At 42.0% G+C, this 27,120-nt stretch overlaps 1 protein-coding gene across 1 annotated transcript in view; it reads right to left on the minus strand.

Annotated features, from left to right (window-relative positions):
• DSCAM (DS cell adhesion molecule) overlaps positions 1-27,120 on the minus strand; it is a 630,903-nt gene that overhangs the window by 105,511 nt on the left and 498,272 nt on the right. Inside the window, exons 15-19 of the mRNA XM_054049425.1 lie at positions 21,634-21,801; positions 13,967-14,037; positions 7,750-7,990; positions 5,901-6,047; positions 3,484-3,639 (exon numbers count right to left, since the gene is read on the minus strand). Of these exons, the coding sequence (XP_053905400.1) occupies positions 3,484-3,639; positions 5,901-6,047; positions 7,750-7,990; positions 13,967-14,037; positions 21,634-21,801 (783 nt within the window). The remainder of the gene's footprint in view (positions 1-3,483; positions 3,640-5,900; positions 6,048-7,749; positions 7,991-13,966; positions 14,038-21,633; positions 21,802-27,120) is intronic.

Raw genomic sequence — 27,120 nt, forward strand, 5'->3', positions numbered from 1 at the left:
ACGACCCCCGTGGTCTGCGGTGCCGCACGGTACCGGTCCGGAGATGATCTATCTCTGCGCGGTGCCGGCGAACGGTGCCGGGACCGCGATCGGTGCCGATGACCTCGTCGGTGCTGGGAGTCGGATCTGGACCTCGACGAGGACCTGGAGTATGCCCGGTGCCAGGAGCGGCCTCTCGACGTCGAGCGTCGACCGTAGCGGTGCCGAGAACTACGTCTCGACGTTGATCGGTGCCGACGATCATAGCGGTGCCGAGACGTAGACCGGTGCCGTGACGAAGATCTTGGCCGCGAGTACGACCGGTGCCGAGGTGATATTCGGTGCCGGGACTGCGAGCGGCGTGGGGACCTGCTTCTGGACCTGGACCGGTGCCGAGGTTCCAGCCCTTGTGATGGAGGGCGCATCAAGGCAGGTTTCCCCCTTGACTGGACCGGGCGGGTCAACGGTGCCGTCGGTGCCAGTGGTTGAGGCGGTGCCGGCTCCGTGAGAGCTATCAAGTCTCTCGCCGCCACGAAGGTCTCCGGAGTCGACGGGAGTTGTATTACCGCCGGTCTCGGTGGAGACGCTATCTGCACCGGACTCAACGGCCTCGGTGCCGGAGTCGACAGTGCTGGAGGCACCTGTTTCCGGTGCTCCACCGGCGCACTCGGCTCTACCCCCGGCACTGGGGGAGCCGGCGTCTTCGGTACAGAGGTCCCCGTCTTATGGGCTTTTTTATGCCCCGGGGATAATGACCGGCGCCGAGGTGCCTGCTGCGGTGCCGACGAGGTCCGGTGCCGGGGAGGTTTGTCCGACACCGCCCGCGTTGTCGGCATTGCCGGTGCTGCTGGGGCACTGCGCACCGAGGCGCTAGGTGCCTGGGCCTGGCTCGTAGAAGGAGTGTCCGGGCTAAGTGCCGCCTCCATCAGGAGTTGCCGGAGCCGAAAGTCCCGCTCTTTCTTGGTCCTTGGTCTGAAGGCCTTACAGATCTTGCACTTATCTGTTTGGTGGGACTCTCCCAGGCACTTCAGACAGGAGTCGTGCGGGTCGCTCGTGGGCATAGGTTTAGCGCAGGAGGCGCACTGCTTGAAGCCGGGAGCTCTGGGCATGAGCCCGGGCCCGCGGCCGGGGGAGAAAGGGGGCGACGACCCCCTTAGTCCCCTGGACTATTATAACAAATCTAACAACTTTAAACTATTTAACTATTAAACTATAACTGCGAATAACTAACTAAGCTAGGGAGAGTGGAGAACAGCTATGCCGCGCTCCACAGTTCCAACGACCGTCAGGGGCGGTAAGAAGGAACTGAGGGGGCGCCGGGTCGGCTGGGGTATATATTCAGCGCCATGAAGGCGCCACTCTAGGGGGCTCCACAGCCGACCCGCCGGTGTTGCTAGGGTAGAAAATCTTCCGACGATCGTGCACGCGGCGCGCACACACCTAATGGAATGGATATGAGCAAGCACTCGAAGAAGAATGTCTGTTACGAAAACAAGTTGGTCCAATAAAAGATAAGCTCTTAAAAAATAAAAGATAAAGGTAAAAAATTATTCCCTCACCCACCTTGTCTCTCTAAAGGAGTTAAAACATAGCTGCTTTTACTGAGCTCTGGAAGTAGAACTACATTTATGAATCATAAGACATGCTCCTGCTTTTGCGGTTAATCCATTTTTGTTCAAAGTAATAAAAGGAACTATGTAAATATTGAAAATAAAAACAAGTCTGGGAACAAATACCTTAGTAAAGCTGAGTGAATAATGGAAAGAAATATACATTAAGGGCATGTGTCATAGGGTGGCTCTGCCTGGAGTGCCCTCTAGCAGCAGGCTGTGACAGAACAGGCATGACTGCCTCAGTTTACCTTCTCAGGCAGCCCAAAACCTCCATGACAATCTCTTGCCTAATAATGTCTTTCCTTGGGACCAGTTTATTACAAAAACATAGTTCAAATAGCCCATAACAACAGTCCCTGAACAGTCCATTTATCACCCAAGTGCAGATAGTCCCTTAAAACCCCAAGACATCTAGTTCCTTAACATCTCACATATCAAACTCCAGTGTCTGCCATCACTCCTGGGCTCTTCTTCAGTTCACTTCCGTCCTTTAACCAGTTCAGCTACCCCAGACTTCCGTCTGGGCTATAATCCACTCTTCCCAGCAGTAACACCCTTCCCCCAGCCACTCTGATGGAGGGCACCACCGCTCCTCCTGTTCAGTTAACTTTTCATATCCCACACAGGCCAGCAGATAGGCCTTTCCATTGCTCACCTGACTCCCGCTCTCCACCACAGAGGTGTCAGCAAATAAGCCCTACACTGCTCCCTTACCTTCAGCCCGCAGCTTTGGCTCTCTGGCTTAGAAGTCAGCAGGCAACACCCTCTCTGGCCTCCAGCCTTAGCTCACTGGTTTAGGAAGACCAGCCTGCAAACCCAACTTGCTGCTCTCCTGCTTTCAGCCTTCCCCCACAAATCCCCTGCAGCTTCCTTCAAGCACCTCCAATCTTTTGGTCCCTGACAGCTCTCACCTGTCCTTTCCCTCAAGTACTCCTCCAGGCAACTCCCATTTTATATGGGCCAGGTGCCCTCTTAAGACTCAGTTAGGAGGCAGCTGCTGAGTCACAGGTACATAGCCTCTTCCTTCTTAAAGGCCTAGTGCCACCCTGCAATAGCCTGATCCTCATTTGCTGTGAGGCCCCTTGACACCACTCTGTCAGCGTAAAGTGACATTAAAATGGGGGTAAATTTCAGAACCAACCCCTTAATACTTGGTTTGAGTAACTTAATGGAATTCTTCAATGAATGAAAGTCAGTAAGAGTTGGACACCCCCTCTCTGACGCACTTCTGTAAATCCCCTTCCCATATCAATTATACTAATATTTATGCATTATCTATAAATTGGATGAATAATAAAGAGAAAAACTATTGACTAATTTATTTGAAAAAATATCAGAAATGTCACTGAAGAAATTATTGAACTAATATTACTCAGACAGCTCTGTGCCTCACATTCCTATCTCTGCCAAAACATCCTTGACCTTTTGAGAACAGATTTTCAAAGGTATTTAGGTGCTCACGGATGCAGCTAGGTGCCTAGTGGGATTTTCAAAAGTGCTTAGCAGGTTAGGCTCCTACCTTCTATTGATTTAGAAAGTCTATCTCAAGGATAATTCAAAAACAGGAACATGTCAAAGTTGTTAAATAAACTATTGTTACCTTTTAAAAAAACACTAACATGCTTAAAATTAATCATATTCTTAGATGCTTTCCTGAACTGGGACCTTAATCCTTAACCTGGCCATAAAAGGAATGAATAAATAGAAATGCCCAATTTTTTTTAAACTGTGCACACAGCACTGAATGTGTGCTCACAACTCAAGAGCTATGCATGCAAATCCCAATTTTTGCATGCACGCTGGGTGTTGTATACAGATTGCTTTGAAAATCTGGGCCAAATCAATCAGTGTCATATGTCAGGCTGGCTATGGAGCAGTTCTTAGTTCTTACCATCCTCTTTAGTGCGGGTGAAAATTTGTTCACTCCTGACTCCATCTCCAGCTCGTGTGAATGCCAACACCTGGATGCTGTAGTTGGTATATTTTTCCAGCCCATCAAGCTCTAGTGAAGGCTGTGTAGTAGTGACATTTTTAATCTCTCCCAGCTCTAGGGAACAAAAAGTGAAACAAGTTATTGGCAATGCTATTCTTCTTTTAATCACACGTGTCTGTATTGGTATGAAAATAAAAGGGAAATCTCCTGATTAAAGAATATGCACTCATGAAAGAGAATATTTTGTGATTATTAAATAGATAGCTTAAATGCTCACACTGATCATTATTATAAAATAGAGCAGATGGGAAAAAATGACAACATTTGAAATTTTTATGTCAGTTCCTTTTCACATGATTAACAGCAAACTTGTTTTTAACTTTATAATTTATTTAGCTTTTTTTAATTGAAATTAAGCAAAAATATCAAAACCACTGTCAAAAAGGTTATTGAAATTTTGCATTTACTGAGAAACAGCTTTTCGGTAAATAAAATATTTCTATAATGGTACTGACAATACAATTTAAAAATTGATAATAATGATGCAACATTTTCCCCTCAAAATAAAAACATTAGAAAAAGTCAACAATTTCTACAACAGTTTTCATGTCTGAAAAAAAGCCATTTTGTGTAAAGTTAAACAAACAACGCTTTTTGTTTGAAAAAATTTGCCCAGCTCTACTGTAAAGTGCACTATGGTCAGAAGCATTAGTTAACGATAGATTTAAATGTGGTAAAACCAAATTCACTTGCACGGAGAGATGGGGCTCATCACATAAACCTGAATGTATTAAGCTGGAAAACACAATTCATGTGCAAAAATGCTTTAAAAGAACAGCTAGAGCAGAAAATATATCTAACAAGATAAGGACATTCAAAGATAAATTTCAGGTCCAATAGCTGTGTTTTGCGGGGTATAGTAGGCTATACTGTAATGTAGCTTTTCAGCAGTGTAGGGCCTAATCCAAAGCCTACCGAAGTCAATGAAAAAATATTACCTTGTCTTGAATCAGGACTGCATATTTTCTCATCTTTATTTTTCATTCCCCAGTGAGTAGTCACTGTACCTCAAAAGATTTCTTCCTTGACCATTACCACCAGTAATAGTGAGTCTCCAGGTTACATTCTGCCCTCATTTACACCTGTGCAACCTCATGTTTGAACAGGTGTAACTAGCAGAGGATAGAACTTGGCAAGACAATTGGCATTTAATTACGGTAACTACTCTATTGATGGATACACACAGCAGAATATAATCCAGCTCATTCTGCCAGAGCTGAGACAGCTTTGCATTGCTAGCAAGAGTTAAAAAAAAGAAAAGAGTTAAAATGTATTGTTCACTAAAGTCCACAAAAAGGAAACAAATATTGAGGTGATATCATCATAAATTGCAGAATGTGATAAATGCATGCACACTTGATCACCTCCCTTAGGATCTATGTTAACATTCCAAAGATCTGAGCACTTCAAATACATGTTGGGGGGAGGGGGGGGAGGGGAAAGCTGCCCCAAACCTGTTTCCTTCCTTCACTCTAATTGTGGAGGCAAAAGCACATTGTCAGCATAACTAAAAAAAAATATAGTGGGAGCAGATCTATTGAGGAGGATGGTGTTATATTTACAGTGTCACTACTTAGTGTACACACACACTTTACTATGTAATTTTTGTTTCAAATCACATGGAGATGAAAAGTGATACTGTCAGATAAACTGCAACTTGTTTATTTACCAAAATGGTTGAAATACTTCAAGCCATTTACTAATTACAAAACAGAAATCCCCTACATTGTGGGCTTCAAAAGCCAATCACTGAAGATAAGTCCATAATACAAAATGATTTCAGAGGCAATTCTGTTGACCTTAAGAAAAAGAAATGCCAGGTAGGTTTCTTTTTCCCCCTCTGAAAACAAGAAACCTTTGAGTATTTCAAAAAATATATTTTTAAAAATGTTTGTGGAATTTAAACAAGGATTCCTGTGTTTAATTTTGTTCTTCCTGGATGAATAATCAGATATCAGGTATTTTAATAATGCTGCTGAAACTAGCACAGTAATCTTTAAAGGAAAGGCAGTAGCTTCATCTCTGAGGAGGTAAAGAGGAACTGATGATACTCCCACACTTGCCAAAATTCTCTTTTGAACATGTGTGTGTTCATAAATAGTTTTGTAACAACCTGTCAACTACTCAAAGCTCTGTACAAAATGATCCAGACAGAGATGTATGATGCTCTGTGTAAAATGATGATGAAAGAAAATTTAAAGTTTTCTGGTATGCTTTTCATACCGGAGGACAAAATGATATTAACTGCCATGAATTTCCTGTTATCCTGTCATTGCTATTGGCACACACCTGATGGGTTGGTTAAAGCTGCTTACCTCCATCCAAGAGATTAGCCCAGTAAATAACTCTGAATCCTTGTAGAATCCCATTCAGGGCTTCTTTGGGAAGTGTAGACCAGGAAATGGAGATAGTTTCTGGTGATGTAGCAGTGGCTTGGACATTCCCTGGAGGGCAACTGGGCACTGGAATGAGATATTCACCAATTTTAGCTCTAGATAACTTCTGTGGACAAGTAAAACTGTACTTTTAAGAGATTATAGTCACCAATGTGAAACTGAATGCACATATACATTTTCTTCATAATTCATTGGAGACACAAATTAAATAATAATCATACCCACTTCTTGGAAGAGTCCCTTTCTACTACATTTTCAATTTTCGTCACTTAAGCAAAATCCATTATTTTAACCTGAGTTTCTACTTTGCTATTGATGGAACTGCTTGGTTACTACTACATTTGTTTTTGAAAGTACAGATCACTTCCCAGAAATGTCTTTGGACCCTCACTGACTTGCCCGTCATTAGGATTTTCCCTCGCTACTAAAAGGAAAATAAATTCTAGAGCTGATTAAAATATACAGAAAAATTGATTTTTTGAATATCTTTGAGATTTTTCTAAATCAAAATGTACAGCTTTTTGAAAAAAATTCACAAAAATTTAGAACGTTTTCAAACTTTCAATCAGCTTTAACAAATTTATATTTAGTAATTTCTGTTTCAAATGCAATGCTTGTTAATCTATCGTTTTGCCTTCTTGATTTATCTTATCCCCAATTCCCATAATGCCCTCACAGTGATGTTACAAAAATGTTGCCAAGAAAGAACCCACATGTGCCAGATATAGCAGAAAAACTTTACACCTGTGACAGTAGTAAAAACATGCATGTTTCAGTGAATTGTCTTCCATCATGCTGCACTCTGTCTAGTTTTAACAGGATCTGCAGTAAATGTAAAACACCAGTGTTCTCTGAAGCATATGCCTCAAACACTGTAACACTCAAGAATGTACAAATGTGTTACTCTGTTTAACATACATAAAGTCAGATTCTCAGTTGGTGTAAAATGGCATTGACTTTAGTGGATTTATGCCAATTTACATTGCTGGAAATCTGGCTTTTGATATCTTCCTTGGTTGCTTGTGTTAGAATTTACTTTTATACTGTTTTAAAGTATTAAAGTCCTCTCTATAGCATATGGAATAACTCTTTTTTTCCACTAGAGGACTCTCTATCATTATTTGAGAAGTGCTCTTCTGTGTGATTTAGAAAAATAATTCTGAATTGCTTTTCTCAGTGGACAGCCTGAAATATACAAAAAGTGCCAGTGACTTTTCTTTTATTAGTTTGGACATTCTTGGAAAAACTCATGTCTCATTTTAGGCTGGCAAATTATGTTACTGCATAAACATAGCTCTGGGTTTCACAGCAGACTTATCTGAAAAAAATAGTTACTTCAGTTTTAGTATTTTTACTTTATGAGATATCAAACCACACTATGATCCTATGTTGAGAGTATGAAACTGGCAACTCAGTCAATATCAAAACAAGGGTGTTTCTAAGAAAGGCTATGTTCTCAATCAAGTTCTCTCACAACTGCAGATGTTATTAAATCAGAACAGTCATATTTCTTAAACTGAACTATATTGCATAGCTAGCAATTTGAAATTTGTACACAACACGCAGGCTGATTTGTTCCCTCCCACCTGTCTATAATATAACTATCATTTCCCAATGTAACCATTCTCTTATCCACTATATAATGAACACTAATCAAGCAGTAGATACAATTAGGTCAACATATCCATCAGTGAGAATAAAAGGCCTGATAAAGAAATCAAAAAATGTGTGCAATGGTATATATGATATTTGCTTGCCTAGGACCTACCATCCTCTAGGGTAGTGGTGATGATTTCCTGAGAAGAAGGTCCTATTCCAGCCCGGTTACATGCCTGTACTACCATGCCATACTGGGTGAATTTTTTCAGGTTATCCAGGGTATAAACTTCACTATCTCCAGTGGTGTCAATACTGATGATGTTGAACTGGAAATTGCCCCCTGCACTGTACTCCCGGTAGCCTATCTGGTATCCACGAATAATTCCATTTTGCAAGTGCTTCTTTGGAGCCTGAACAGGATAGGAAATATTATATGTTAAGAATATATGTGGAAATGCAAATAAATTCTGTCCCTTAAGCACTTTGAACTGCACAGAAAGTCAACATTTTCTTTAAATGAACACCACTCTATTTTTAGGTCATAAATTGAGGGAGTCACTGTTCATAAGGCAACCACTCTTTACTATGCTAAACAAATTTCGGGCCAAGTTGTTTATTACCCAGGATATAATCACCAATGAGTTAAAAAGAATTCCAGACTGTTATTTTACTAAAATAGCTAATGGTGAAATATTTTTGAAGCCTAATTCAGATTTGGAAGTTTTGTCTGGATAAATCAAGACGTTGAGGCAGCCATGTCTGTTGTGGGCACACAGATGACCTCTGAAGGCAGTAGTGAATCAGAATGTAGGAATTTCTACACTGAATGGCTATTGAAACAAGTGTTTGATATCCAAGGTTAAAAAATATGCCCAGTAAATGTATTGTACACTATAGTTCTGAGTCACCATACAAGATTCCTGCACTCTGACTGACAGATCTTTCCATTTCAGTAGACTGTAGCATAAAATATAGTAGAAAATAAAATAAGCATTGTTAACTTGGTAAGAAAGTCTATTAGTAACAGAAATGTTTGTTATGTTTCCACTTACGTAGATGCTGAAATTTGTTGAACTACTCTTTATTTCATTTTGTAAAAATGTTCCCATCTAATGCTCTGGGTGCATATACAATTATTGTAAAAGTTATAACTACCACTTAGGGTCCATGTACAAAAACTAACACACACCACACACAGATCCCATCAGACTACCCAGATAAGCTCTCCCACTACCATCAGCACACCATACTGAAGTCTATGATTTCCTAGAGTAACAGGATTTTATTTTCAGATGCCTTGTTTATTTTCCACTGCATTTGGTTTCCAAAAAAGGAGACAAAGCTTCAGGCAGGAATCTTTTCTTAGGACAAGAATATACTTCAATTCCCCCAGTAACAACACATTTTTCTAAGAGAGTGGTTGCCTCCTCTTTTACTGTTTCAATGTGGACCTTTAGCTAATAAGAAGTAGTAAAGACAAATATACATAGCCTAATCACTAAGCCCTCACACGCCAAATCCTCACTGATTTCAGCAGAAGTATGCAAAAGAGATGCAGAATCAGGGCCTAAGTTCATCCATGAGACCTCAGGTGGGAGTAGAACCATGCTTTCTGATATATAATAGACCAGTTATCTTTCTTGGGTTCCTGAATAACTCTGTCCTGTTGGGTGACTGAAGACATTTCTTTAAAAAGTCACATCTTATAAAAAATGCATTAGCTGCCAGTGTGGCATCATAGTCTCAATACGTTTACAGTTTCTTGCTCTTTAAATGACTGTAAAACTTCACATTTTACCATGGGGCGGGGTAAGCTGGTTGGAATTTAAAAAATCTGGATATCTTCATGGGAATGCACAACGTTTGTCCCAGTTAAGAAGGAAATATCACAGTTATATTTTAGTGGTTAAGTGGGTAAGTAAAAGGCAAGTAGTTTTCTTGATGGAAGCACTCTGCACTCTGTTTCATAACCACTGCATAAAATGTGGACCATCTTTGTGAATGGACAGTGTAGTTTTGTTGTTTGAGTGAAAAAAACATCCAAAAACAAAAACAAAACAAAAAATCCACCAGAGTATAGACAGCAGAATTATTAGAATACTCAGTTAACTGGTCATTCATTCACTTTCTTGCTTATATGTCCTTTTCTTATAATTTGTTGACATTGAAAATTTGTTGAAAATTTTCTGTCAAAACTGTTTTTAGATGGAAAATTATTTTTTTTGTGAAAACAGTCTCAATGGAAAATTTTGATTTTTTTTTGTTCAAAAGCTGAATATCTGAAAACCAAAATGCTAAAATAGGGTGCAGATGTGGCAGTAGAGGCAGGGGCTGAGTGCCCTGAGTATGATCCTATTTGAAATGCTGGACACACACAAGGAGTGGCTAGACTTGCCTGCTGCTCCTGCCACCACAGCTACAGTCTATTTTCAGTGTGCTGGCTTGATTAGAGCTAGCTTGGGTCTGTCTCCTCAAGCTAGAATTTATACCTACAGGTTGAAGTGCAGACATACCCGATTAGCTATTCTGAGACAGGTGTCTTTTTCTGACCAGAAACTCCACCCTGTACTTCAGAAAGTTTTGCTGAAAATGATATATACCTCTACCCCGATATAATGCGACCCGATAGAACACAAATTCGGATATAAAGCGGTAAAGCAGTGCTCCGGGGGGCAGGGCTGCACACTCAGGTGGATCAAAGCAAGTTCGATATAACGCGGTTTCACCTATAATGCGGTAAGATTTTTTGGCTCCTGAGGACAGCGTTATATCGAGGTAGAGGTGTATTGCTGCACCAAGTTTCAGCTGGGACAAATCAGCATTTTCTGACCAAAAAATTCCTGACCAGCTTGTGCCTAAATATGGATTTTTGAGCCTTACTCTATGTGAGCAGGTTTGAAAATGTTAGCTGCAATGTTTTACTGTTGTACTTTTTATATAGCAAGAACCAGGGATCACCCAATAAAATTACTTGACAGCATGTTTAAAAACAGACATAAGGAAGTGCTTCTCACAACATACAGTCAACCTGTGGAAATCGTTGCCCGTGGATGATATGAAGGGCAAATGTATAACTGGGTTAAAAAAAGAACTAGATAAGTTAATGGAGGACAGGTCCATGAATGGGTATTAGCCAAGATGATCAGGGACACAACCCTATGCTCTGAGTGTCCATAGCCTCTGACTGCCAGAAGGTGAGACTGGATAACAAGGGATGGATCACTCCATAATTGCCCTGTTCTGTTCACTCCCTCTGCAGCATCTGGCACTAGCCACTGTCAGAAGACAGGATACTGGGCTAGATGGACCATTGATCTGACGCAGTCTGACCTTTCTTATGTTCTTATCTTATCTTATGCAAAGCAATAAGGATGCAGCCTGTTTGTATCCAAGAGGTTGTGTACATGTCACTTGTATAGCAAAGTGCTCATTCCACCCCTAAATGGGGCCATAGAGACTAAGGCCCAAAGTCTCCCTGTCAGAAAAGAAGTCTCCCAGTAAGGATCATGATGGGTGAACAGTAGTCCAAAGGGAAGGGCACAGGAGGGCTACTGGCAGAGTAGTAGCCTGAACTTAACCAGTGAGGGAGATCCTTGGTCAAAAAAGAAAAGAAAAGAAGAAGTCATCTTGTTTCAAACACCATGGTGAAACCTAGCATTGTTTAGATGAACCAACAGATCATCTGTGGACACTTTATATTCTAGAACGACTCTAAATACCACTGAATCAAAGTGACCGGTTTCTTGCCCGACACCTGGGGAACTGAGAGCAAGGGAGACTGGTGCAGCTGTAACCAAAATGTACTACTTCTTAACATACCGTACTGAACTGAAAATAATTTTAATTAAGTGAATATCATGCCTCTTATGGTGCCTCTCTAGAGCAGAAGAGTGAAGGTTGTGGTTCATGGTCTATGGTGTATGATAGCTGCAATAGAATTAAGCTGTATTTTTATGGTTAGAAGAATAGAGGGTCTGTATTGATATGTGGCTTAAATGTCCATTTCCTTGCTTTTGTGGTTTATGTCAGGTAGGTTGAGTGTGTAGCAACTTTAACCGTTGCACTATTATTATTAATACTATTATTTATTTGTATATGAGTTATAATAAATTATCTTACTGCTACATTATAGTGTATGTCATTTGTTCTTTCAGTATAATGTGCTCTTGCATGTTCCTTTTATTATAAAGTGTATAATGCCATCACTTGAAAAGTGTTGTAGTTTCACAGAGCAAATCAGTCTTGGCCTTGATTCTGAATGCCCTCTGTACAAGAAAGGGACCAAGAAAAATACAACTACAGCTGCACTCATTTAGACGCATTTACTTTCCTGACAGCACACCCAGACTAGGTAGTTAAATGTCTAAATGGATACAATTGCAGGCACAGCTAATTGTGCCCACATTTAATTAAGAATGCAAAATTGTACCTATGATGATGGAGGCAATTTTTGAAAATTTAGGCCAGGAAGTTTCATTTCAGCTGTAAATATCTGCGTGGATGTGAGTCCATAATGCTTACGAGGAGATTTTCAAAAGACACCAATGGGCACCACAGAAAGTCAATGGTGCCTAACTCCCATTTGTGTTTTTGGAAATCTCCAAAATCAGCCTTTAAGTATTTCTTCATATAAGGCCAGAGTCAGTACACAGTGTACATTATTTCAGAAGATGAATATGTGCTCTCCTGCTAATGGTAAAATATATTAAAGTATGGCACTTCATGTGCCCTCTTTAGCTTTCTCTACTGGTATGTTATGGAGCTTCATTTTGCCTGCTATTCTTTGTAGCCACAAACCATTGCTACCTGTGAAAACCAAAAAAGTATAACTGTACGACATGAAGGTGATGCAAATATTATCACTGTATATCTGACAACTAAAAAAGGACTAGCAAAGAAGTTTTGCCTGATTGAAGAAGTCAGAGCAAAATCACTTCCTTACACATCACAGGACTTTTAAATAGGATGCAATTTGCTGCATTTTATAATTTTATCATCTCCCCTCCCAATCTGAATAATTATATTTTGCTATTAGATTTATATACTAAATGCAATGCTTTGCAGATGACACATGCACACAAAGAACAGTGCATACCTCAGCAGCAAAGGAGAATCATCTCCAGAAACCGAGACCACTGAGGAAAAACCTTGTTTTGTGCAAAGCACCTTTAATATTATTTGTACTTTCATGTACCCTCATATTTGTGGGGTGGAGAAGAATAAATTTAGGACTGATGATAGGGAAACCTGTATTTGTACTTCAGTGGACAGCCCCTGGAGACAGTTTTTTCAATGTATCTATTTTTAACTACTACTAACCTACTCAAAAATCCCTAGCATGTGAGGTTTGTCGGCATTAGCCGGACAATTCATTAGATATAGTCTGTCTGTCTGCACAGACACTTCCTTTATATGCAGGATAATCTTGTTTCATCGTGAACTGTCTGAAATGAGAGTGTGCTGGTATGATAAATTGCCAGCATTCTACAATTATTACCACGGCACTCCAAAAGTTCTGTGTTACATGGCAAAGTTCACATCACATTACATAAGTTACAGTAACCATGTAGAATTTCTACATAAGTTTATGGCTATTAGGCCGTAACTTTATTTTAACAGTTTACCCTACATATTTCTGAATATGGTATGAAAATTGCCACTCTTATTAAGATTATACATAGTGACTACGCATCTTTATTCTATCTGTCAGGATGTACAGTTTGGTTTAATGTATTTATAAACCTACTGGTTTCACTGTCAAACAACATATGTAAAACTTTTCAGTTTTCAGAACACTGCATAAAAACAAACCAAGTCACAAGCATTAGAGTACAGCAGTTACAATGGAGATTTGTTTAAATGACATTGGAAAAATAGATAATTTTGACTAAAGTATGTATGAACTCATGGACTCTACTTTTGATCAAATTGAGACATAGCACCAAAGAGGGTCTCCATGCCTCTATCTGTGCAAGCATTCCTTTGGTAAGGGCCTGGGCCAAAATCAATGGAAAGACTCCCATTGACTCCAAAGGCTTTTGGGGATCATGCCCTATAATCATATCAGTCCTCAGTGAGCACTAATTTTGTCAGCACAATGCCCTGCTTGCAAACTCATAATAAGGACACTTAGAGCACAAATAGCAAATGTAGCTCAATAGAAACACAGGCCTGCAGCAATGATTTTCCTCTGGAATGTTCTTTCCTGGAATAAAATGACAGTCTTATTGGCAAAGCTTGTAAGATCTGTTGGCAAAATGATCTGCAAATTGTATTCAAAATAAAATACTTCTGATCCACAGGTATTATAATATTCCCCCTAACAATAGCTCTCTGAACATGCATAACTACTGCTAGACTCTCTGTTTCCCGCTATGGTTACTTACTTTCCAAGTGACCCGAATGCTTTGTGAAGATACAGGCTCAAGCTGAACTTCCTGAGGTGGGCCATCAGGAGCTGGTGAGAGAGACAGAGAGGGAGACACATCCATCATAAGGCAGGTTCTTATCATGTGGCAGAAATAAACAAAATATACAGTGTTGATGCCAACACTGTGGCATAGAACAGAGCTTTGGGTTGGTATGAAACCATTTAACAGCATATGAAGCATTGAAGGTATCACTTTACTCAAACAAAACTAAAAGGCTAACTAGCTGGTTGCGTGGTATTTGTGACAATGAAATGTTGTTTATTTCGAGATTTAGCAAGTTTGCAAATAAAACAGGAATGAGTTGCATGTGACTTTCCTTCAAAAGCCTTGTTTAGTGACATGCTCAAGATGCTTTTCTTTCCCTTTGAAGTCTTCTCTACTGATGTATCGAATGTGCTTTAAGCTGCTGTGAATGCGCTGGCACTGAAAAGACAGCAGCACCCATTCAGAATTAGGGAACATAGCAACTCTTCAGCCAGCTTTGATCATTTCAACATGTAGCTTCTGATTAAACTCGTTCTGTTAACTAAAGACTGAGCATGTTCAGTACAAAATTATTATTTTATGAAGTAAAAACTGCACAAATAGTTTTTCTGTGTCTAAATATATCAGTGTGGAAGCCATATAAAGAATATCCCGCCTGATTAAATGAACCCGGGACAGTTCCTGCTGGCTCAGTCAGAAGGAGTCTCTCTTATTATTTATATACTGCCAACAGTATGTGTGGTGCTTCACAAACAAGTGGGAAGACAAAGTTCTGGTCCTGAGAAACTTCTGTCTAAATTAGCAGTTACAATGCAATGATCGCTGATTGGAGGAGTTAGTGTTGCAGTGGGGATTTGTAAAAGAAAGCTAATAAAACCAAGCCATTTTAACGGAAGGATGTGAAGGAAGAGACGGAGATATCTCAGAGCTCTAGTAGAAGATTTCTATATATATGAGGTGGCATGAATAAAAAGTAAGAAATCACAAATTTAATAATATGAGAAAGGGAGAAAAGTAGACTAGGTTGTGAGAGGGAGAGCAGGAGGAAATGGATGTTGCAATGAAAGCAGTCTGAGGGGTAAACAGCAGCAAATGACTGGAGTGAAAGAAATCCATTTGGCTTACATGGGTGAAATTCACGCCTGTATAGAGACCTAGCACAAGGCTTATGCTTCACTGAAGTCATGTACAAGTCCTATTTTGTGGGATTTTGTTGGCCCTGTGCAGTGGGGTGAATTTCACACATGGTGAAGTGGAACCATTGCCTATAGATCATGTGGGTCCTTAGTTTGAGGGCATGTCTACACTGCAATCAGACACTTGTGGCTGGCCCATGCCAGCTAACTCAGGCTTGTGGGGCTCAGGCTAAGGGACTGTTTAATTGTGGTGTAAATGTTTGGGTTGGGCTGGAGCCTGAGCTCTAGGACCCTCCCACCACGCAGAGTGCTAGAGCCCAGGATCCAGATTGAGCCTGAATGACTATACAACAATTAAACAGTCCCTTAGCCTGAGCCCCACGAGTCCAAGTCAACTGGCACGGGCCAGCCGCAGGTTTTAGTTGCGGTGTAGACGTACCCTAAGTTTCCTATGCAATATCACACAGTAATGAAAACAGGGTAAGTACAACAGCAAGAGTGGGGTCTCTGCTAGTTCTTTAAGTCAACTCTAGACTCTGACCACCAGTTTACAGACACAAATGTCATCACTTCAGATATATTATTCTGTAGTAGATATGTGCAAAACATTTGGCCCATAAAATGAGCTGATAAAATCCTGGCTTTTCATTGGCATCACAATATGGCAACCATAAATCCCCTTTATACCCACAGTTTATTTCGTTCCTCCATGTGCAGAAACATATTCTCTGTCTCTGATGTGGAAGTTATTGCTGTGACATATTTATATAAGCTAAACCTTTGCTTGTCTGGTCTGAAGAATTCAGACTCACCACAGGAAGCTCGTGCAAGTAGGAAGGAAATCAGAGAGAAACACTGCAGCAAATATTAGCGATTGTGCCTTATTTTTTGTAAAGATTCTGGATTGCTTTGCTATGCTTGGGATAACACATCCTGCACCCAGTTCTGCTCTCACATTGGTTTCATACTATTACTCCTGATTTACATCTATGTAAGTGAGAGCAGACTCAGGACCTTGCCTGGGAGACTGTGAAGGAGATAGTTGCAGTTGAATGGGTGGTGATAAAGAATGTGGTGAGTCCATGACAGAGTGAATGGTTGTATACTGGGTCAGTGGGTAGCTGGAGGGGGGATGAGATAGGTGTGAGGGAAAGTAGAGGGAGATGGGTCCTGAGTCTTGGCAGGGGGTTAGATTAGATGACCCTAGTGGTCCCTTCTCGCCCTGTGGTTCTATGATTCTAATGGTCATGACAGATGGTGTTATGGGCTGTGGGGTGCAGTAGATGGTATAGTGGAGTTAGAGGTGAGGGGGATTATGACAGAGAGTGTAGAGGAAGGTGAATGGTGGAGGCAGATTGTGGGTGAGTTTGTGATGGAGAAGCCATGACAGGGGATATGGTGGGAGGGAGCAAGCTGTGACAGAGGGTATAGCAGAATGTGTTTGTGGGAGGGCATTGGGCTAGGGGAGAGGATGGTGACACAGGGCATAGAGAGGAGAGAGGGGAGTGTGCTGTGACAAAGTGTGTGGTAAGGAGGCTGTGACAGAGGTTGTGGTGGAGTGAAATTAGTGTCTGCCAATTTCACTGTACACATTCACCACAGCTTACATGATTATGAAGAGTTGCTAGGAATCTAACTACTACCCTGAAGGCAATGAGGTGAATTTCCAGTATGGTTTCCAGGAATTAATTTGGGACCAATAGGTGATTTTTTGCAAAAACTCCATCCAAAATGTGCAAGGTTATGTTAACGTCTTAGGGCAGGGGAAGGCAATCTGTGTCCTGTGGGTCACACACGGCCCGTCAGGGTAATCCGCTGGTGGGCTGCGAGACAGTTTGTTTACATTGAACTTCCGCAGGCATGGCCACCCACAGCTCCCAGTGGCTGCGATTCACCGTTCCTGGCCAATGGGAGCTGCGGGAAGCAGTGCAGGCCACAGGGTTGTGCTGGCCACCACAATGCAATTAAAAACCCGCGGCTGGGCCGTGCTATTTGACTTTGTCTTGCAGGGCTCAGGCTGTGGGGCTGTTTCATTGCAGTGTAGACTTCTGGACTTAGGCTGAAGCCAGGTCTGTAGTACCCTGTGAGGTGGGAGGGTCCCAGGGCTCAGGCTGCAGCCCAAGCCTGGAATGTCTATATCACAATTAAGCAGCCCCACAGTCCGAGCCCCGTGAGCCACAGATTTTTAATTGCAGTAAGTCTGCACTGCAGCTGGGAGCGAACCTCCCAGCCCAGGCAGACAGACTCACGCCTGTGGGGCTCAAGCTAGCATGCTAAAAATAGCAATATGGACATTGCAGCTTGGGTGGCTGTTCAGACTCTGAAGCCCGTCCAACACCTCTGGTTCTGAGCTTGAGTAGCTAGCCCATGTCTCTGCCAGAACCACAATATCCACACTGCTATTTTAGCATGCCAACTTGAGCCATGCTAGCGCAAGTCTGTGTACCTGGGTTGTTCTTAACTGCAGTGTAGTCTCAGCCTTATACACATACACTAAATCCACTGAGCCTTTGATAACTATTTGCATGTGGGAGCCAACTTTCCTGCAACCTGGCTTGCTCTAGCATGCCATACATTTCTCTAGGGCTTTCCATCTAAGCATCTCTACAGGATTTACAGACATGATAGATTTAAGCCTCACAACATCACTGTGAGGCAGGTAAATGTTTTATCCCCATTGTACACACGAGGAGACTGATGCACAGAGAAGATAAATGAGCATCTTAAGGTCACTCAGAGTCTGTGACAAAGCCAGAAAGAGAACCCCGATATCTCAGCTTGCACTGTTAAACTTTACCAATACACAGAAACAAAGAAAAACAAGCCCTCTGCTTTCCTGTCAAACACTGAAGGAAATGAGCTCTCCCAGTCTATTTTTCAAAGCAATAGCTATTAAAGGTTATAGGGGGAAGAGCTCCAATAGCCCTGAAATCAGCTCCAGATTTGTGAAAGGACAGAAAATATTGCTTGACTCTCGTCCTGCTGAAGGCATCCTTTTCAGTTTACTTTCTAATAAATAATGCCGGCAGCCTGGAGTCACACTAGTGTAGGATATGTAATCTGCACCTTTGCAGTGAAGGGGTTTGGATTTTTAAATTTTTAATGTTGTTTTTCTTAAGCCTTCATTTTGATCTCTTCCCTTAGGTGTCTCCCTCCTGCTCAGCACCCTGTGCTAATTTAACCCTCCTGATGTAAGAGCAGCAAACAGTAAACAATGACAAATGACTGCACTTCTGCATATTGTGCCACTGATCAAACCAAAACCAAGACAACAAATGTTGTTGCCTTGCCTAGACCTGACCTTCCCTCTGCTGATTGCTCCCTGAATAAATCAATGACTTTTGACTGCGGTTCCACATAACTGACCTTTCACTCTGACTGGACAGCTCCTTAATGAGAGCAGTGAAAGGCCCAGTCATCCTGAAACTAGGTCAGGAGGCAATGGATAAAATGTGACATCCAGGTTTCAGCCTAATGGGGAAGCTAGTCTTTAATGGGAGGTCAGTTGCTGATGCTGACATATTAATTATCAGAAAAAAGAAAGTCAGTAAGTAAGGAACACTCCAAGTTTATTAACAGCACATACTAATAACTTGTGTGAGTATATGAGAAACACAATTTCTTTAGGAGATTTTGGAGAGGGGAGAGTGGAAGGTGGAGGTATTCCGGGCTCTGGGGATGGGTAACCTGTTTCTCTAAAGATTTCATATTTCACCTTGCAAACAGGAAAAACATTTCTGCATTCAGCATGTAGTTTAAAAGCAAACAAATTACTCATCCTTTCCTTGATATATAGTAAAGAAATCTGCCCCACCACTGAAGAATCATATAAAATTAAAACCCATAATGCAGAGTTCTGTTCATTCTCTCTTCCTTTTCTAACACAGACATTATTTGTGGGTCCAATATATATGCTGAAAAAGGGCATCAAGGGAAAAAATGAATGCAGTTCATGTTGTCTCCTGTTTGCTTCCGTTTGCACAGTAAGCCCTTGTGCTCTTATTCTTTGTCACAAATCCTTGAAACTGAGAATCTGATCTCACAGCAAGGGGTAAATTTTCACTGCGGTGATTTAGTCTTCTATTAATATTAATAAGATTTGCACAGCCAAATTCTCATGTGTGGGCTGAAAACCACACCACTGAGTGTCTAGAACCCAGATCATCATGTAGCTTTAGAATGCAGTGGGCCTTTATCTGACACAATCCACCCCCAACCACTTACATTATTATTTTACCTCTCAACAGTACATAGATTCATAAATTCCAAGGCCAGAAGGGACCATGGTGATCATAGGCTGACCTCCTGTAAAACACAAGGCCCTAGGGCGTCCCGAAAATAACTCCTAGCACATATCTTTTAGGGGGAAAAAAACCCCAAGCAGGGAGGTATTAGCATGTTAGCATAGAAAACAAATATGCATGGTGCAGGTATGCTTTACAAACAAGATATGGCAGATTCTTGTATGGCCTAGAGTTTTCAAAGGAACCTAAGGGATATAGGAATTTCAGTGATGTTTGTATGTTGAATTTTCTTAGGCTCCTTTGGGAATCCCAGCTGTGATTTAATTGCAATATGTAACTTTGATAGGAGATATTTGCAGACATTCAACATTATGACGTATAATTCAAGGAAGAAAATGATATGGCATTGGCTTCAGAAAGAGGGAGGCGTCAGAGCAAAGGAGAGCAATAAAGGATAACTTCTTTCACTTCAGCAAGTGAGCTACATAGAGACTTGAATGCAAAGAAGCCACTGCATACTGCAATTACAGGCTCAAAAGGGGCTATCCCGGGCATTAAGGGGAAGGTGTTGGCAGGGTACTCTTGCCAGAACAGAGAGACAGTGGCACTGGTATGACTGCTCTGTGAAAAATCAGTCACTTGCCTCCTGGCTGGAGAGGAAGTGCTGCAATGGCCAATGCCATCTGTGGTGGTGGACAGCATTCAATTAAATTCAAGAAAACAATATTAATTAATTACAGCAAACTAATTTTAATTGCAGTCAGGACATTAAATGGGTGGAGAATAGCTCAATAATAACGTTATTCGTGTAAATCAACATTTTCAATCTTGGGAATCTTAAGTTAGGCACCTAAATCCATATTTGGGTGCTTAAATAGGGATTTAAATGCATAGCTTCAAGTCCCCAGGGTTGAAAATGTGGGGCATAATGTCTTCTTTGACCACTAGATGCCACTGAACAGTTCTAATGACAGGCCTGCACAATGACGTTTCTGAAGTAATGCTTTCTTGGAATATTTTAGCATCCTCTGTGAGATAGTTGTAGTAGCGTAGCTGGCATTTCAAACAGAAATTTCTAGTAAGGAAGAAAATTTGAGCTCAGGTAAGATTTAGACCAGCAGTTCTCAAACAGGGGGCTGCAGCCCCCTAGGGGTACACGAGACCTTTCAGGGGCTGAAACCCTGTGAACCAAGCCCTGGCACGACACCTCCCCCCCCAAAGCCGGCAGCTGTGCAGCGCGGAGCTGACGCCAGCAGCGGCGCGGGGCAGAAGCTGGGAGCCCTGGTGCCCCCTGGTCTGAAGCCGGCAGTGGCATGGGGCTGAAACCGGAAGCCCCTCCCCTCCCCCCTGCTGAAGCCGGGAGTGGTGCAGGGCTGAAGCCAGGAGGCCCGACATCCCCCCAGTCTAAAGCTGGGAGCAGTGTAGGGCTGAAGCCAAGAGCCCTGGTGCCATCCCCAAGGGCTGAAGCCAGCAGCAGCATGGGGCAGAAGGTGGGAGCCCCAGTGCCCCCCAGGTCTGAAGCTGGGAGCAGTGCAGGGCTGAAGACGGGAGCCCTGGTTCCACCCCTTCCCCCTGCTGAAGCTGGGAGCGGTGGTGGAGCCCCGGCGCCCCCACTCCCATCTGAAGCCAGTAGAGGTGTGGGGCTGAAGCCAGGAACCCCAGTGCTGCCCTCACCCCGGGGCTGAAGTTGGGAGCAGCACAGGGATGAAGCCTTCCCTGCAGGAAGAAGCCCTGAGCCTATGGGCAGAATTGGGGAGGCACAAGGGTGTTGCTCCCCCAAACTGCAGTGCCTTACACAGAATGGGGACGTCCTGGGGGCAGCCCTTGCTACCCCTCTCCCTGAACCCTGAGCTACCCCCTGTCCACACATAGCCCCTAGATACCCCCTCCCTGCACCCTGAGAGGTTTTCAAACGTCTTGAATTGAATCCCCACTTTGAGTTATATTTTTTGGTTGCATCCCCCGTGGGTGGCCTGCTGAGGTGCGTCAGGGAGTGGAAGTGGCACTCCCTCCCTGGACCGCATTGTGTGGAGCCGGCCCGAGCCCCGCCGGCCCTTGCCTACCACCAAATAAAAGTCAAACTACGCCTATGCCCAAGGCCCCCTCTCCTCTGCCCCCCTCTCTCCCCACCAGCCTGGAGCCCTGAGTCCCCCCTCGTCACCGCTGGGCCCTGGAGTTTTTATAGCATGTTGAGGGGGGCCTCAGAGAGAAAAAGTTTGAGCACCCCTGATTTAGACAATACAAAGCCAGAACGTACCTGCTTCATCTGTAGTGATAGTGAGCTCATTGCTTGCTTCGCTCTTGCCAATGCGGTTTTTGGCATACATGCGGATGTTGTAGGTGGAGGAAGGGTGGAGGTCAATGATAGTGGCCTGGTTCAGCTGAGGAGAGACGTCTTTGGTTCGCTGAACAGAATCCCAGGAGTCTATGTAATAAATGGGGGGAGAGAAAAAACTAAAGAAAATTTCGCATTCATTTTGTTATTTCAAATATTTAAGTAATTCAACCTTATAAGAGAAGACCTCCTGTTTTCAGCATCAGCACTGGGAACATTTTGCTAATACAACCTAAATGGAATATCATGTTTCTCTTCAGTACTCCTTCTCACTGATCAAAGCTCTTAAAGAAAGAATTCTCAACCTGGGGTGCATGAACAGGTCCAAAGGGCTTGCTACAACCCTCTTTTTTATAGTGAAATGAGAGTGAGGGATTCCCCCATTTTTTTGGGGGGGGGGTTGTGATGTGGGAAAAGGATGATATCCGCTGTCCTAAAGGAATTCCATTCAGTGCTCCTCAGAGGGAAGGTTGGTTACTGTGACAAAGAGCCTTGAAAGGAAGTTGTTCGACAGGAATGAAAAGGAGGACAGGAAGGATTCTTAAAGATGCAAAGGATCATTTAGAAAGATAAAAATGTTTTATATTTTAAATTCTTAAGGGCTTGCTCCTGCAAGCTTATTCAATTAACTATGCAGATAATTAAGCCTGAGCTTAAGTGGGATTGGGGCCAGAGTATTTGGCACCTTTCAGTATTGAGTACTAAGCCATTGAGATGTTTTCAGGTTAACGATGCAGATCCAAATTCAATGAGATTTAACATCGGTGCAGTCATTAATCCCATGAGTTGTTTGCATGTGTTTGTAAAAGGAGGAATTTTATCCAGATTAAATCAATATCTAAGGAAACCTGGGGTTATCCAAATTTAGCATAAATTATTCACTAAACTTGCTTGACACATGGTATTAGAAAGGAAAGAATTTGGTTACATATAGTAACCACTCGGCCTCAACGTAACATTGAATCAGTCCAAATAAAACAACGGGACTGATCTGTTTTAAATCATCTTGACATCTCTTATGTGTTGTCATCTGTCATTTCTTTCTCACTGTATTGCATATTCCTCCTTTAATCTCTGTAGTATCTTATGGGATTTAGCTCGGAGCTATACAGTGGTGTTGTATAGCGAGGGTCACTGCAGGCAGCATCATGTCTCACTAGACAGAAAAGTCTTGGTTAAAAATAGGAAAGCATAGGAGGAAACAATATACCGTGTCCAGTTTTTGAGGCAGTGTGCAATTCTCTCTCTCTCTCTCTCTGTGGCGTCCCTTAGAGATGGGCAAATTGTTTACATACTAAATAATTTTGTTAGTTGCAGAACAATTTCATTCTTCATCTGTCTGTTTGTATTTAAAAACGCCCAAACATTTATCTATCAACTGATGCTCATTTAAAAACTCCTAAACATGTAGGTATCAATTGATGCAGTGCTAATCAACTGCATCTGAATTCATTTACTACTCATCACTGCTGCCTTTGCAGTGGTGCTCCCAGAATGCCTAAAGGCCTTCTCTGCACATAGCCTCGATAACATTTGCTTGGAATACTCTTTGTACACTTTATGGACATTTTTAAATGGTGCTCTTGAGCAAAAACTGACACTATCCTGATGTGTCTTGGAAGACTGTTAACATTTGAATTAATGACAGTAGCCATCACCCTTCAAAATGCTGCAATTTGGGGATTGCCATACCAGAATAAACCAATTGTTCACTTAGTCCTGTATTCTGTATATGAGACTGGTTGATGCCTAATACTTCAGAATAAAGAATTAAGCCACCATACTATATGAAATGGGGAATCATTCAGTGATAAACAAACCTCAAAATGTTTAAAGTTCATAAAAACATCCAGAAATGGGAGACTCTCTTCTAGGTATACAGCTAGCAAAACATACTAGTATGCCACCCTCCCTGCAGCCATAGTCACTGAAGGGCAAGAAGGATGCATAGCTGGAATACACTGCATTCTAGCTCTCTTTCGCTGTCATATGGTCCTTCGGGGAACTATTGCCAGCTGATACATTTAAGAGCAGCCATTGGGCTATACTCATCCGCTCTAGGGCTGGGCAAAGTATCAGGGAGCTGCAACTGGCTCCCTGATGATCCCACAACTCAGATGTACTCCGCAGAATCTCAGGGCAGCAGAGAATCCGGACGGTAATATTTAGCAATGGTTGTTGTTGTTAGAATAGTGCATAGGGACCTCAGCCAAGATATGTGCCCCATTGTGCTTAGTGTTGTAGAAACATAAAGAATGATGCTGTCCCAGTTTATATCATGTCAACAGTTCTGGACTAAAAAGATCCAGTCTGTATGGAGGGTTAAGTAAACTTCCTTTGTGGTAGATGATAATTTTGCTTTGAATATTTTACAAAATTGATTAAGATTTTTAAAAAGATTTCCTTCAATGTTAGAGGGTTTTTTTAACTATTAAGTTAATCAAATTAGAGTATCCGGCCTGGAAAAAACCCTAGCTTCTTTATAGATTAAATGACGACGTACCAAGATAAGGGAGGAGATGGAAAACCAGAATCTTGAAGACTTCTAGATATATTTTGTTCCAGAATGATAGAGTGTATGTAATACATGGATTTTAGAGTATATTTTTATATGAATTTCTGAGGGAAAAATAAGAAAAGCTTGAGACACATAGTCAAGAAAGAAATTGTTTAATTTCTCTCCAATGCTGTCGCCAGCTGACACAACAAAAACTAAATGGTGATTTAAATTCTGCTGCTAAATGATAGAAATAAAATGATTGTTCCTGTGTAGGCAGTAAAATAATCATCCAGTGGGGTACTGAGATTGATTTATGGCTCTTTTGTTTTCCTGCTACCATACTAAAGCATTTTAAAATCAATGTATTTAATAGGGTTTCAACTTAGAAATAATATGCAGAACAGGTAAGAACCATACATAAATGAAGCAAAAAGAAAACATAAAATTTCAGTTCATTTTTCCCCCTCAAAGAGATTTTTTTTTTAAATCAGGCAACTCTCAGTGCTGTATAAAATGAACATAAACAGAAAGGGTTTATGAAAATCCATAGCTCTGAGTTGTATTTTTCACTAATTCCTAAGATACTGATTGACCCATAGAGGTCCATTTACAGACTCTAGCTCGGCTAAATACACCTCTACCCCGATATAATGCTGTCCACGGGAGCCAAAAAATCTTACCGTGTTATAGGTGTAACCGCGTTATATCGAACTTGCTTTGATCCGCCAGAGTGCGCAGCCACGCCCCTCTCCCCCCCCCCCCCGGAGCGCTGCTTTACCGCATTATATCCAAATTCGCGTTATATCGGGTCGCGTTATATCGGGGTAGAGGTGTATGTTTTATATTGTACTTTACTTCTGATTTGGGAGAAAGATTGTATATATAATATTTTTGCCAGTGTTAAAAGAACAGGAGTACTTGTGGCACCTTAGAGACTAACAAATTTATTAGAGCATAAGCTTTCGTGGACTACAGCCCACTTCTTCGGATGCATATGGAGTGGAACATATATTGAGGAGATATATATACATACATACAGAGAGCATGAACAGGTGGGAGTTGTCTTACCAACTCTGAGAGGCCAATTAAGTAAGAGAAAAAAACTTTTGAAGTGATAATCAAGATAGCCCAGTACAGACAGTAAATTAGCCAGTGTTGTGAATTTCTATGTTTTGTGTGAGGTGCCATCTAGTGATACTATTTAAAACTGCACACATTTGTGGCACACTGCTAAAAGCTGTATGATTTCTTGAAGCTATTCTTGTCAGGCTGCAGATAAAGACCTTGATTCTGCAAATCCATGCACAGCATGAAGCAAGGATTGCAGAGCTGTTGTGCTTAAATGCAAGTGTGAGCTGAGTCTATGTATGGGCATGAGGAAGGCTAAGCACAAGGCATAATCCTCCCTTTGTGCACCTTGCTCCCTAACTTTCAAGGATACAGTGCCAAAAATAGGCAGGGTATGGACAAAGAATGGACATGTTTGAGAAGACATAAGATGAAGCATGATGAGACACCTGGTTACATCGTGTCTCCTACCCCTTGTCCCTTCTCCTGCTAGAAGGCTGGAGTAATTTGGTCACCAGACAGCAGTAATTTCACTGCAAAGTTAGGTTCCTGGGCCATAGATGGATTAAGACACAGATAGGCACTATCAGCCCAAGCCTGGAATCTTAGTTCCTGAAGCCATGTGATAATATCAAAATCTCAACTTTTATTTTAAAAAAAGTTTCTGGCCCACCTGGTTGTAAAGAAAAGCTTGAAAACTGGACATATAAAGGATGCAAAAAATGTCTATCTAAGTCTGAAGGGAAAGAGACAACAGCTCAGAGAGGGGTGAATTACCCCATTCATCTCAATGAGGTGTTAATTCCAACACCAACTCCTCTGGAGAGCCCTGCAACCCCTCCCCACCCTTTGTCCTGGAGGACTGTCTGTGTGGAAGGAGGATAAGAGTCCCACCGATCCAACAGTGACACCCCAGTTGTTGGAATAAGTATGTGAAGCTCCCCTTGATGCCATCACTGAAGCCCTGCTTCCATTCCTGGTGGAGAGATGGGAGCCTCATGATGCCTATAAAATCATAAATATTGTGGAGAAAGTGAATAGGGAAGTGTTATTTACCCCTTCTCATAACACAAAAACCATTGGGGGTCACTCAGTGAAATTAATAGGCAGAGGGTTTAACACAAATATAAGGAAGTACTTCTTCACACAAAATACGGTCAACCCGTGGAACTCACTGCCGGGGATGTTGCAAAGGCCAAAAGTATAACTGGGTTTAAAAAAGAATTATACCAGTTCATGGAAGATAGGTTCATCAGTGCCTATTAGCCAAGATGATCAGGGATGCAACCCTATGCTCTCTGTGTCCCTATACCTTTGACTGCCAGAAGCTGGGACTGGATGACAGGGGGTGAATCACTCAATATTTTTCCTATTCTGTTCATTTCCTCAGAAGCATCTGGCACCTGCCACTGTCAGAAACCAAGATACTGAGCTAGATGGATCATTGGTCTGACCCAGTACAGCTGTTCTTATGTTGCCCTGCTTTTCTGTGACAGGAGAGGGGCCCACTGCCATTTCAAATGGGGAAAGGGCCATGGTACATGGGTGGGGCCATGAGAGCTCCCATGTTATGATGCGCCTAAACCAGAGATTGCCTTTATATGGTCCTAGGTTGCCCTGTGCTCCCCAGACTTGCTCATCACACTTTACCTTATAACACAACACTCAGCACCTGCATTGTACAGGATCAAACCTACAGTAAAAACATCATGGTGAGAGTGAAAAGGGCTAATGACAATGTTATGCAGTGTGATTGGGCAATAATTTCAAAAATAGATTACTAAACACCGCATGCCATTTTAATCTGCAGAATGCTTCTTTCCCATGCTGCTCCTGAATGG

The sequence above is a fragment of the Malaclemys terrapin genome, chromosome 1, assembly GCF_027887155.1.
Source record: "Malaclemys terrapin pileata isolate rMalTer1 chromosome 1, rMalTer1.hap1, whole genome shotgun sequence".
NCBI classification, from domain to species: Eukaryota; Metazoa; Chordata; order Testudines; family Emydidae; genus Malaclemys; species Malaclemys terrapin.